Below are 14509 nucleotides of genomic sequence, written 5' to 3'. Positions count from 1 at the left end.
GAAATCTGTCACTGTATCATTGAATTTTTTCCAGTACAATTCATACTCAGGGCTATTGCTTAAAAATTATTTGTCTGTTGTGTCCTGTTTCTTCCTTTTGGATTCCTGGTTGCTGGCACATTGATCCCACATCTTTTCTTCATATTGCATCTTGTGCTTTTATCCAAAGTGATGAAATATGTTTGTGGTGCTGCTAACTTTCATGGCACACTTTTTCCACAGTTGATATATGGCTATATTTTGCTGAACATCAGATTTTCAAACTCCAAAACAATTCAAAATGACAGATGAACAAATACCATATTTAAAAATGTTTAATTCTTAAGAGTCACTCAGTGCTTAAAGATGTGTTAATTGTTAGTTGAGCTAGTCTTGAACAGAAAGAAAAGGGGTTTTATTACTTTTATATACACACTTCAATAAAGTTTGAGGGACACACCTTAATAGGGAATGAAAAAACATGCTTCTGGATTTATTTATTTTTAGCCCAGACACCCTGCGGAGGAAACTCATTTCAGCCGCTTGTATTCGCGATCTCGTTCTTTCGGTCACTACCCATAGCTCATGACCATAGGTGAGGGTAGGAACATAGATCGACTGGTAAATTGAGAGCTTCGCCTTGCGGTTCAGCTCCTTTTTCACCACGACAGACGATGCAGAGCCCGCATTACTGCGGATGCCGCACCGATCCGCCTGTCATCTCACGCTCCATTCTTCCCTCACTCGTGAACAAGACCCCGAGATACTTGAACTCCTCCACTTGGGCCAGGATCTGGCTTCCAACCCTGAGAGGGCACTCCACCCTTTTCCGGCTGAGGACCATGGTCCTCGGATTTGGAGGTGCTGATTCCCATCCAGCCGCTTCACACACAGCTGCGAACCGATCCAGAGAGAGCTGAAGATCACGGCCTGATGAAGCAAACAGGACAACATCATCTGCAAAAAGCAGTGACCCAATCCTGAGTCCACCACACCGGACCCCCTCAACACCCTGGCTGCGCCTAGAAATTTCTGTCCATAAAAGTTATGAACAGAATCGGTGACAAAGGGCAGCCCTGGCGGAGTCCAACTCTCACTGGAAACGGGTTCGACTTACTGCCGGCAATGCGGACCAGGCTCTGGCAACGATTGAACATTTTAGCTGTATTCATCAATATAAGTATATAAACTGGACCACAGAGCCACCACCTGCTGGAGCAATTGCATTACTCCTAATGTATTACTCCTCATGTGTTCTTATTTGATGTGGATATTAAAATAAATAAAAAAACTGCACAGTGGTGCAGTGGGCAGCGCTGCTGTCTCACAGTTAGGAGACCCGGGTTCGCTTCCCGGGTCCTCCCTGCGTGGAGTTTGCACGTTCTCCCCGTGTCTGCGTGGGTTTCCTCCGGGTACTCCGGTTTCCTCCCACAATCCAAAGACATGCAAGTTAGGTGCATTGGTGATTCTAAATTGTCCCTAGTGTGTGCTTGGTGTGTGTGTGTGTGTGTGCACGCCCTGTGGTGGGCTGGCGCCCTGCCCGGGGTTTGTTTCCTGCCAATGCTACTGATCTACTTGCATCCGAGATTGTGGATAATTAAAGAGCTTTGTGCATGTTATAGAGTTTGGTAATAGTTATTATGACCTCCTGGTTCAAGCATCATTTCTGGTTTTAGATTTGCACTTCATCTTCGAATCAGTTTAAAGTTTCAAAACTGCTCATCTTCACTGGCCGTACAGTGCCAGGTTGGGAGCCTTAAAGCTTATGATCCTGGAAGCAATTCTGAGTGAGCTGTTGAGTGGAAGGATAATAATTTGAATACTGATTAACATTCATTGCAGTACTGAATTGTCCTGAATTCAAATGTACATCTTAACTTATCTGCATTATGTTAGATGATGTCTTAATTTATTTTACCAAGATGACTAAATCAAATCTAAGCTCTCTAGACTATAGAGTAAATCACCATCAAACAAGTACATCCAAGATGTTTGTTTCAGAATGTTATACAATTTCAACCTTGTTAATTAAACTCTTGTCTGTGTCTAAAGACATCTAGTTTTTACTTATCCACTGATTGCAGGTCTAAAGCAGATAATTAATAATGCAATGCAAATCTGCTGTGAATTTATAGTTTTTGGACCTCTAGATTCATTCTATAATGGTCTTGTGTAAAATAATATTTTTCTCATGATTGATTATCTTTTGTCATTATGACAGTGACATCATCGCCATTTTGGATGCTAACTGTACAAATTATCCAATGTTGTTTATAGCAATCGCAACCTTTGCTTGTCATGTAACTTTCAATGTAGTCATATATGACATTATCATGTTGTATCAAGATAGAGGCACTCATCCTACCATTGAATGTCATCATCTTACAAAAAAATGAATAGCATGTTTCTCAAAGATATCTCCCAGTGGTAAGATTTAAGGTACAGAAATGTAAGCCTTCTCAAAATGTAATCACCGATTTTCTAGCGGAGATATTGCTTTAAATATGGCACATTTTTTCGTCATCTGGTTTCAGGCACCATGCCAAGCAGAACTGCAGAGGGCACTGGAGAGGCTGGCCTCACAAACAAGAACTCATGAGGATTTCTACACCATTCCCATTCCCAACTGTGACAAGAATGGAAATTTCCATGCCAGACAGGTCTGTACCCTCATCAACAAGATAGCTGATTTATTTCATAAGAAAGAAATGTAATTGCAGACAGAAAAAAAAGAGTTTTCACATCACATATGTAAGGTGCAAAGGAAGTGAATTATGGTGTACAGGGTAGTCTCATTAAGGAGTTTCACAAAGTGAATGTAATTTGGTGCAGAGCAAGATCAAACTAGAGGGGACTCTTGGTAAATTATGTGAGCGGAGCAGTGCATCTATGGGACTCGTATCATACTGACTTGCCTCAGGCACAGAAAATTCATTCCTTGTTAACTGAAGAGAGGCACAATACTTACATAATTTATACTCAGCCTTCCAGACTTTGGAATTTAGTTGTTGTTGTTGTCCAGTTAGGGTGCACTGGGGACCTTAAGCAGATCAGGCTATACTCCTCAAACCACCAAATCCCAGAAGGAACTGTAATACTAGTAACCCTGATCAACAGTAAAGAAATCCAACCCTCTAAAAGGATTCTGGAAGAAAGACAGAAATTAATCCAAGATGGCAATTAAATGATTAGCCATGTTACACAGTTGGGAGGAAGAGAATGAAAACTGTCTGTCCAGAAATAAGGATAGCCAGTAATAGAAAGAAAGACAGAAAGAAAGAAAGTTACGTTTTGAAAGAAAAAAAACTTTTTCATTAATTGTAAAAAGAAACAATAATACACTACAAAAAACAAAATAATTATAAATAGAAAACATCAAGTTATTTTTTGTGGGAAATTATTTCTATATGATAAAGAGCAAACCAACAGGTATCTTCAAAAAGTTGCGAAAGCCTCACCAACTGATCTCAGAGGTTCATGCCTTAATGGGATATAAGGCATCAAAGTTATTCCTTTTCACAAAACTTCAAAAAAATGGAGATAAGTAAAGTAGGCATGTGGTGTGTCATTTTATGCTATTTTGAGCTTGCTGATTATGAATATAATAACATTTTTAATATTAGATTCTTAACCAGTGATCCTAGTTCCCTAAGAGTCACTCACAGAAGGTTTCTAATGACATATTTCAAAAATAAACATGCGGGGTATCGTATTAGACTATTTCAAGGTCAGTGATTACAATTAAGATGGTTGGTTTTTGATACTTTATTAGGGGTCTAGCCATCTATGGACCTCTATGAGAGGGTGCAAAATTACAAACTTCTATTACAATCAAGAATATTTCGATATTAAACATTTAAATCAAAGTACACATGTTAATATTTCAATACTTGACACAACCATTCCATGTTTATTATGTACTTCTACTTCATAAAGTCAATCATTTAATTTCTAATGAACACCACACATCTTATGCTGATTCAATTCTTTTATTTCTGCTTTTTTTACTAAAAGAAATCATACAAAGGTAAGTAAACAGAAAGAGTAAAATTATTCAAGAAAATATAAAATAGCAAACCCTGTGCTCTTCAGGCCCTGATTGTCCTAGGGATTGTTGGTCCAGTTTCCCACTAGTAAAATACAACTAAATATACTATCTTTTTACTTCCATAACTCCCTTTCTCAGATAACTAACTGTGAGGCAAACTCTTTCCTACCATTCTACGCCCAAAAATTTTTGTATGTCTGATGTTTGGAAGGAGCTTTTAAGCCTCTTGCCAAGACTAAATCTAGGGTCATGACAGCCCCAGGTGATCTGTGAAGAACTTCTCCTGGTCGCCCCATGTGTCTTTGCAGTCTTGAACCCCTATTTGTAATATTACTGTCAGCCTAAAGAGGCTGTGCATGAGCAAATACACACTGCTGTTGTGAATTATCATCCCTGGAATAATTTTTTTGCAGAGCACCATCCATTATTTGTTAATATGGAAGTCCCTGCTGTGCCAATATAACACTGATATCTTTTCCTTGTAGGATCCTCACACATTGTAACAACAACACTGGTCATGTCTATATATACACCAAATTAAAAGTCAATTCATAAAAGAAATATATTCCAAACAAATTATGTCTTTCACCAGAGGAGTATACAAAATTAATAAGTCCTACTTTATATTTCCACCTTTTGTGAAGTTACTTTTGTAAGAGCAGTTATAAAGTTAACAACATGCAGTTTTATTACATTTAATCAATTAAGGCCATTAAAAACACAAATAAGAATATTTTAAAAGGGTTGAATTCTACTGCAGAAGTCAAAACAAGTAAAACAAAATGTTCTCTCTCCCCTCAGAAATAGCACTGACCTGTAATGAAAGGGTCAATCAGGGCAATACTGTGTAAACCATGATGTCAATGATGCCATGCAACAAGCACCTCAGTAGATCTCCATTTGTTATATTCAGTGGTGGCCTAAACAAAAACAATTTTCTGTACCCCCCAAAGTTTGTCTGTCCAAATATTATCCATTATCTTAATGAACTTATTCCACTAAGATGTCTGCACATATTCTATAAATCTTCTCTTGTAAATGTTATTCATCTATACTGATAGGAGTTATCATGTGAGAGAAGCCTCCATTTCAGAAATACTGTTATCAGGTGCAGCACACAAATGAACAAAAACTGTGCCACATTTTGGTGTATCATTGCTGATAAGGAAGTCTGCAGTGAACATTTTTAGATTTGGAGGAATTCCGACATAAATTTTCTGAAGCAGTGCAGAATGGAGTCCCAACACCTTTGCCATCCTTTCTTTACTGTACCAACAGTGATAAGTCAATTAAGTGATGAACATGAGTCATCATGGATTTAAGTAACGGTATGTGAATCCTAATTGATTTTACATTTATGATGTCCATTTAAAGGATGCTGTTGGGCCTAGAACAGAGCTCCGCTAAATTCAAAAGAGGCTGAGGTTGCAAAGAGGCAGACAAGATGTGGTCAAACTTCTTCTGTTTATCAAAGAAAAGGGTCTTGTCAAAATGTAGTGTTCCCATTAAAAACGCAGTCGTGTGGAGTCCAGGATAATATTGTTGAGAATTTACTGTTTTTTGTATTTCTTGTAGACATAAAACATTTCTTTGGCTATACACATCAATTAATCACTGACATCCTTCAGCCTAAGCTGACATAACACACAATGCCTCAGCTAGTGCCTTCCTTTTGAGAAAAATCCAGAATAGATCTCTCTGGATAGCAATTGAAATATCAGCATTAACTGATGTTATCATGGTATTGATAATAAAAGTCTTACCTGTATAGGAGAGCTGTGCTAGCACTCATTGCTAACTTGAACTTTAACTCCTTCCAGTCAAAGGATTCCTTCCCAATTCTTAGACGTGGCTCACTCCATTCCTCTACTTTATTCCTGTTCACTTTTTAAAATTATTGAAAATAGGATTGTTTCCATACCAGCACTATAATATTACCTGCATAGACTGATTTTCAAAATTTACTGGGTGCTGATGGATAGACAATCTTCCTGCTATTCTGCGTATTTCAGTCAGAGGGGTTCAATAGCTAAGGAAAATCCACAAGAAAAAACAAGGCTGTGTGATGCCAATGTCTATTTTAAACAGAGAACTGAGGCCACCATTGATCTTAGGCACACTATGAATGTCACTGCAGAGCATCCTAATCATTGAAATGAACCTGATTGAAAGCCAAAGCAATTAAGTACCTTTCTCAGAAACTATTGACTAGGTTGATTAGGACAGTCTCACAATCCACCAAAATAAGACCAGTGTGCAAGCCAAGTGACTTGCAGACCTCAAATATTTTTCTAATACATACTGTGTATTTGGCACACAGTAACTTTGGTCAGCATGTATGATGAATTCCATGACTTTTCCCAGTCTGATAGCCAAGACTTTAAATACAATTTTATAGTCCGTAGAGAGAAATGCCCAAGGCTGCCAGTTCTTAATCTCACATACAGTAGATCTCCAGTGTTTGGCCAAAAAGTAACTTCTGCACTCTGACAGCACATGGGCAGTACTCCTTTCTCCAAGATATACTGTATAACAGCCAGCAGGTCCGGTCACAAGACATTCCAGAATAGATGATAAAATTCAACTGGAATGCCATCAATTCCTGGAGATTTCCTTCAATTTAAACCCTCCATAGCTGCATTAAGTTCATTAAAGGTTATAGCCTTCTCTAGTCCATTTTGCAGTTTGTGAAGAATTTTTGGCAGGTCATTAAAAATAGAAATCTTCCACAGACTGTGCAGACACATTTTTAGAAAACAGTAATTCTGATCCATCTCAGTCCTTTGTCCTCAGGTGATCTTAAATAGTGGGTCATTTGGCCCTGGCCTTGCTTTCTGTCTAACCTTCTGAAACTTGAACTGTTCTGGGGGCCCCTTTGCCCCCATATATTTAAAATATATTTAGAATGAACCTCAACACTAGAATCCCTGAAGTTTACAATTTTTTTTGTTGTTGTCTCTGACCTCATTAAATTTTCCTAACATATGGCAAGAAGCTCATAGCTCCTTATCACTGCTCTAACAACCCACTTTTTTTTTGCAAATGTGTGAATTAGCAGAACACAGCCGGCTACACCCCACCCACCACCCATTCAGTTAGATGAAGACGTCACCCTGCTGCAATCCTCACAGTTGAAGTCTGTGTTGAAATGTTTATCTGGCGATGAGTTTGTAAGGAATTATATACATAATGAAACAGCATGATTTGAAATACATACATTACATGTGTGTTGTCAGTCTAGAACAATCTGTGTAAATACAGAATGACAGAGGAAATGCGAGGCAAGAAATGCTGAACACACGGCTTAAACAGAAAATGTTTTCATATATTACAGTATAATGTTGATATAAAGTGTAGGATGTGAGAAGATTGAAGCCCAAATATCCAATAAACACTTTGAAAAAATGTGTAACAAAATAAGTATGCTTTTAGTCATGAATAAAACTGAAGACAAAGAAATTGCAAATTGCTCAGTTGATGTACTTGAAGTCCAACAAGCAGTCGGTACAAAATAAAAGTCGATCGCATACATGTATGTTTGCACTTTTCATTTTCAACCACTTGTCACAGCAGTAATGCTGTTTTGTCTCAGATGGTGCAGTGGAAAAGCTTCTGCTTTGCAACCTTGAGGTCACGGGTTCAAATCTTGCGTCGTCCTTGCATTTAGCGCTTTCAGTAGTGAGCTGCTATTATTATTATCACATAAACATACATTTGATATGAGTCTGTAACATCCTGTTTAAATTTATGGTACTTGTAAAAGTTAGCGCTGAAGGGATAAAAGCAGACATACAAATGCAGGTCAATCATTTCTTCTTGGTGTCATGTTGAGCAAACTGACACCGCATTGTCTATGGTGGATGTTACTTTTCGTTGCACACGGACATTCACATCAACATGTCATTTGAACAATTTTATTATTCAGTTTTATTCAATAATCCAAAAATAAAACTATATTTAAAAAAATCATTCAAATTCAGTTTTATTCAAGAATCCTAGAATTGTAAGGACTACAGCAAAGCAATGCCTTCATCTGACTGAATGGGGGGTTGGGGGGTGTAGCATGCTGTGTTCTGCTAATCCACACATTTGTAAAACAAAAACGGGCTATTAATGCAGTGATAAGGAGGTAAAAGCTTCTTGGCGTAGGAAGTCATGAACAACAAAAAAATTTCTAGTGGGATTCTAGTGTTAATTTGAATGTTTTTTTTTGTTTATGGCTAGCCTACATGATATTCTAATAATTTTTAAATTTTTAACTATTATTTTGTATTGAATTATACTATATTATTAATATTATTTTTATAAAAACACCTTCTCATACAGTAGACTTCCAAAATTTTTAAGAATTGTGCACTAAAGTTGTTTCTAGGGCCCCTAAGGGATTAAGGGCCCTGAATCTTAAACTTCATTAGTTAAATAGTAGGTCTGGTCCTGTTTCCCACTATGATTTGTACTGCACTCTCCCCAGGGCCTTAATCACTATGCCTCTAAACTGATATTATTCTGCAGTTCCTGGAGGAAAGCCACTGTTAAGCACTTCTTTCTCAAGAACTTGCAAAGCACAGTCCTCTTCAATGAAATTTGAAATCCTTTAACTTCATAAGGAAAGAAATAGTAATAAGATGAGGAAAGGGTGAAAACTTCAGGTACCATTATAAATTTTCTTAACTATCAAGGAGGCCCCTTAGTAGATATTTCTGTCTCATAGAACCTTTTCAGAAGTAATTTCACTGAAATAATAAAAATAGGGCAGTACAGTAGGTAGCATTGCTGCTCAAGAGATCTAGGATTGTGAGTATAAATCCTGCGTTTGGTAATAGACCTATGTTTGCATGATTTTTCATTTGGCTATTCTGAATTTTCTTCCTCATGTGCATTGATGATTCCAAGCTGGACCCTACAAAAGTGATCGGCCCTTGCATTGGACTGGTAACCTGACCAAAGATGTATCTTGCATTTTGTTGCTCTTTCAACTGCTTAAGGAATTTTTGAATCTTCTCTTCTGCTGTCATACACTTTGACCAGCCTCACGATACACAGTGCCCTTTCCACAAATAAATCATAGAAAACACAGAAAGACAGAAAATGACTTAAACCTGCAACCAATCCAACACACATCTACAACTCAGTCTACTCAGTATGCTTGTAAGACAAAGAAAGATAGAAAGAAAGAAAGAAAGAAAGAAAGAAAGAAAGAAAGAAAGAAAGAAAGAAAGAAAGAAAGAATTGAGAAGAGTGGGTAAATTAAGGTAGTTTAGAAGCCATCTAAGCAGGTACTTGTTAGGTCCAGCAGTAGGAATTCTGTTGTTTTCTTTCAGGGTCATCTTTTTTACTTTGTTCCTGTCACTTGTTATAATTTAGAAACTAAATGATTTTTGGTTATTCCACTACATCATAATGTAAAAATTTTACAAGATCATTTACTTTTTATTTTTTTTTAGTTAATAGCTGCATTATCTGAATATCTATCACAGACCATTTTTAAAAGGGGTCCCTGCTTCAAGTATACAGTTTATCACAGGTGCATCATAGGTTCTGTTTTAAATATTTTCCCATATAATTTCATTGCTTTCATTGCTATTTAACTAAGAGAATTCTGTTGATTTAACTTTTGTAAACACCTTTGTGAATTTTGAACATAGAGGTTCTCATGTACCATGTATGGTCAAAAGTAAGCAACGGCCTTTAGTCCAGGAAAGTACTTGGTTTTGCACAGCTTCAAATATCATTTTCATCTTTATTTTCATGATGTTGCTGAGTTACCATTTTGGAAGGTATATTTTTATGTGTGCCACCATTTCAAACATTATCAGGCATGATCGCTGCTTATCTTATATATAAACGTCTACGCGTGGAAATCTGTCTGTCTGTCTGTCCGACCCGGAAGTGCGAGGCTACAGCATGAAGCTGAAAGAGCCAGCAAGGTGGCCCCAAGTTAACGAGTCGGAGGAAGATAGAAGTCGAGGCTACAGCATGAAGCTGAAAGAAAGCAACTCTGTTGCCAAAGTGAAACCTCTGAAGAAAGACAAACAAGAGAGAAACTTGCTTAGCTGATGATAGAAAAGGTGGACGATCATGTCCGCAAAACGAAACTGCCGAATCTGCATTTCAATTTTGTTTCTGACGATTTCAATAGTTTCTAGGAGCCCGAGCTTTTTACAACACGGGCTCACACAGCTAGTTGTTTATATCAAAGAAGCCAATGGCCAGTCATATGGATGGCTTCAGTATGGCATGTGGCATCATGTTAAAATGACAGTATCATTGTAACATCCAAAATTTGGATAGAAACAAGGGAATGGCCTTGTAACTACATCATTTCTGTCTCATTATTAATCATCATAAATTTGAATCCACTGTACCTGTCATCTTTCGACAAGTACTTAACTTAACTATGCATTTTTTGTAATATGGTGATGAGGATTGCATTAAGTATTGCAAAAGAGTAAAGGCATATTATACACTTTAATTCTATTCAATCACCTGTCCAGAAAGGCATAGTTTAGAATTGCACCAGCTTTAGCATGCCCTCCGATTCAGAGCTCATTTAATGCACTGCAATAAATATGTGGTAAAATAGAGTGTGCAGTTAATGATCCATAATATATATTCCTAAGGTATAGGCCCACAACCAGCTCTGCAAGGTCCAGCACACTGATCACACCTATTAATGTCTTCTCTTGTTGTATTTTGCCCACAGTGCCACCCTGCTCTCGATGGACAAAGGGGCAAGTGCTGGTGTGTAGATCAGAAGACAGGTAACCGTCTGCCTGGCACTCCAGAGGTGAAAGGTGAGCTGGACTGTAACCGATTCATCTTGGAGAACCTGAGAGAGTGAGTCAAGACAGCTGGGTAGCCATCAGGATCCTTGAGGACTCACCCTAGCCAAAATCTGCTGGTGCTGTTTTTTGAATGACTAACAGAAGGGAGAATACCACAAAACCTCATTCAGTCTGTGGTGAATGGTACTAGGGTGTGCAAAGGAAACAGATAATGCAAATTCCATGAATTAGGTGGAAATCAAATCAACAACCATGCATAGGCATCTATCATGTTAAGCATAAATGAATTAAAATCTTTGCCTTTAATAGTGCAGAGTACCTAGCTGTTAAGCTGATTTGATATAATTAATAGAAGCTCTCAGAGGGTTGACATTTTGCTTGAGATAATTTATATGCATATAAGCATGCAGGAGGATCTCACTTACTTCCTGTGGGGTTCCTTTGCTGCTTCAAGTGAGTTGAGGGAAACCAGCCAGCCAGTCCCCAATGTAATTATTCTTTCTCTGCTTCCCTCAAAGAATCTCACAAACTTTACATTTATACAGCATAATGACACAGATTGGCCCTCATTTACCCACAACTCACAAGAGTATTCCATTCAGTGGTGTGATTGTACATTGATTTACACCCCCATTTGGGCCTTTCCCATTGCCATGGTAGTGTTCTTATTTATATACGGTATGTACATGTGAGGTGTGATCAAAATGTTTTTTATTTAAGATTTAATCTTAATTTGAACTACCAGAGTAGACATAATATTAGCATATGCTGCCCCATTCAAAGTAACCTCTCTATGATAGATATGCAAGTCATTCACTATACTGGGTCCCTTGTTAATTTTGCAAAGCATTGTTAGAATCTGATCGAACTATTCAGCTTCACTTAGCCTTTTAGGAGAAGAAAATATATCACACAGAACAAAGTTTACTGCATATGGAGGGTGTGACATAACAGGATTTGTTTTGTTACAAATTTCTTAATGGAGACAGCAATGTATTTGTGTTGATGTATTTAACATGCAGAAGTCTTTCACTGTATCAAAATTAATGGCAAACCAAAGCAAAATCTCTTTATATCAGAGTTTGTTTCCTAACCAACACTTTGTAAATCCTTATTTCACATCTGACATTTCTGTTGTTTTCTTTTTTTAGATGTGGTGAGGCTGGTGACTGCCAGTGGGAAATATTAAGGTCTTTCCTACTTTTACTGATCTGTTTAGTCCATTCCCTCCATGGTATTGTCCGTAATAGACAGAGTCTTTGAAAATTTTGATCGCACCTTATGTTTATGTTGTATACTATACATGGGCATAACGTCCATCTAAAACATGTCCACAATCAGTCTAATTGTGATGGCATGTAGATGTTGTGGTCATTTTTTAAGTGTTTTTCTTGCACACACGCTCATCATTTTGAAAGTATAGCTCCCAATCCGCTCCCATTGACCCAGTGGGCCCAGTTCCTGAATACAGAGAAATTATGCCCATTATGAGTTCAGAATATCAAGCCACCTTAACACTTCTTTAAAGTGGATGTGTTACAGTACCCCGACACCCACTTTGAAAATCAAAATCTCACCTCTATGCATACATATATAGTCTTTTCAGCTATGGTAGTTGTGAAGTACTGTGGACTGTTCCATCTAACTGGTCTACAGACATTCTCTTATGAACCTTTGTTTCAAGAATTGCTTAAACCTTCAAAGAATTAGAAGAAATAAGCACTAGCTTCCAAGAAGTGGTAGTCTTTTTTTGCACATCCTATTCAATGTCTAAGCTACAAAAAAATCTTTGGGTAGTGCAGTACTGAAAATATTATGCATGCATTGCATGTATGTTCCTTGACTGTAGGGGAACAGAAACAGCATCTCATTGCCAGCAATCATAAGCTTGAGATTTCCATCTCACTCAGAATCAAAAATTTGCTGCTGCAGGGTAAGAAAGCCTGCTGTTCAGAATCCAAATGCCGGCACCATCCTCCTCCCTTCCTCCCTCCCTCCTTCTCTCTCTTTCAAGCAGAACACTCCTGTCAAATCACAGCATTGCTTTTAGTTAATCTGCATCTTTACCATTCAAGCATGTCTGTCTTTTATAATCATGACTGCAACCCCCCACACCCCTGCCCCTACCTAATGGGCTAGATGGATCGAAACAAGAAGCCAACTAATTGCCTGGCATAATAAAGTTTCCCCTTCTCTGTGCCTTTTTGCTGTCACAGATTAGAAAAATGAGTAGAGGGAGTGAAGGCTGATGTGCTATAGAAAGAACTGATGTCTCCGAGGAGGCCTCTTGTAATTTCTGTACAATTACTTTCTTTTATGAATAGAGCCATGTGTCCTTTTATTAAGTTGGTTAGTGGCATGAAAGCAGAACCATTGGGTGGCTCAGCTGGTCCAAATATTGTAACAACTTTCAAAAAGCACTGGACTTGGAAAACACTGCCATTGAGCATTTGGAGAATATATTTTGGTTCTCTGGAACCTAAAACTTTGGCAGTTTTCACTGCTAGAATCTGAGTATAATTTCCCCTTTAGTTTAGAGGGGTTCACTGATTCAAAATTATAAACACAGCAAATTAATTTTCTGGGTCAATACAAACTAGGCAGTATCTGTAAAAACAATCACTGTTCCTGAGGCCATCATGTGCCTTATCTGTGCAGTGTCTTCTTATTGTAAAAGAAGCCACGTGCACTTTTATTTACTTAATATGCTCCAAACTGTTTTTGCACCGAAGGTCTTCCAAGGGCCGGACATGAATTCCTGATGCCGGTGCTGCCTAAACAGGCTTGGACTCCAAGACACATGTTGATGGTGGAGTAGAAGCTGACTGCCTGAATGCTGCCTTATTGTTTTGGCTCATGCTTTTCTTTGTGACAAGTTCTTCTCAGTAAAACAGTACGTGGAATTCAAAAACAGAAAGCTTAGCAAAACAGCCTCAATAACAAATTATTTTGGCAGGAACAAGCCTTCTGTGATGTTGTGTGCCGAAATCAGGGTTCAGGGTCACTTCTAGAAACAGGCGCCTGCTAAACACTCAATATGGGCGGCAACTGCTTTTGTAACAGACGTACAGAATGTGACTTCAGTTTTTTTTTTTTTGTGAGATATGTGGTGTGCAAATTTTGCATCCCCCATGGAGCTTAACATCCTGCTTGCACAGGTCCCAGAATTTTGAATGAGCCTCTTTTACCAAAAAAAAAGCATCTCATACATACATACATACATACATACAAACATACATAAATACATGCACACATTTTAATAAATGCAAACAATGCTGAATAGCTCTTTTGTCAATGGCATAATTCTATAAACTGGTAGTGGCTCTGTAGTCAAATTAGCATGAATGATTAAATATTTGTTAAATTTGTATACACATTTAATAATGAAAATAAACATTATGAAACAAAGGTGTAATGTGGCATCATGTAATCACTGATTCTGTAGCAACAGTTTTCTTGCCGCTTGTTTTGCATTTTTACCTTAAAATGACAAAAAGTGCACAAGATTTACCAAACAACACTGAACTGCAGAGAGCAGTGCAAACACAGATTTGCTGAAGCAAGAAAGATAAAATGCTATAGCAAAGCTAGGGGGAAGTATTTGGTAGGGAGGCCAGCCTCCACCAGGCCCACTGATGGGGGAGAGAGGCACATGACAGTGCTAGGGGCTTATTCTAATGTCCATATCTCATTTTCA

General features: G+C 37.9%; 1 protein-coding gene across 1 annotated transcript in view; it reads left to right on the top strand.

Annotated features, from left to right (window-relative positions):
• The window catches only part of LOC114665387 (insulin-like growth factor-binding protein 4), a 95222-nt gene extending 81002 nt beyond the window's left edge, over positions 1-14220 (top strand). The window contains exons 3-5 of the mRNA XM_028819924.2: positions 2514-2639; positions 10731-10821; positions 13545-14220. Of these exons, the coding sequence (XP_028675757.2) occupies positions 2514-2639; positions 10731-10821; positions 13545-13630 (303 nt within the window). The 3' untranslated portion in view covers positions 13631-14220. The remainder of the gene's footprint in view (positions 1-2513; positions 2640-10730; positions 10822-13544) is intronic.
• The last annotated feature ends 289 nt before the right edge of the window (positions 14221-14509 follow it).

The sequence above is a fragment of the Erpetoichthys calabaricus genome, chromosome 14 (genome assembly GCF_900747795.2).
Source record: "Erpetoichthys calabaricus chromosome 14, fErpCal1.3, whole genome shotgun sequence".
Classification (NCBI taxonomy): Eukaryota; Metazoa; Chordata; class Cladistia; order Polypteriformes; family Polypteridae; genus Erpetoichthys; species Erpetoichthys calabaricus.
The sequence above is the reverse complement of the archived record's forward strand: the minus strand, read 5'-3'. Positions and strand labels throughout refer to the sequence as shown.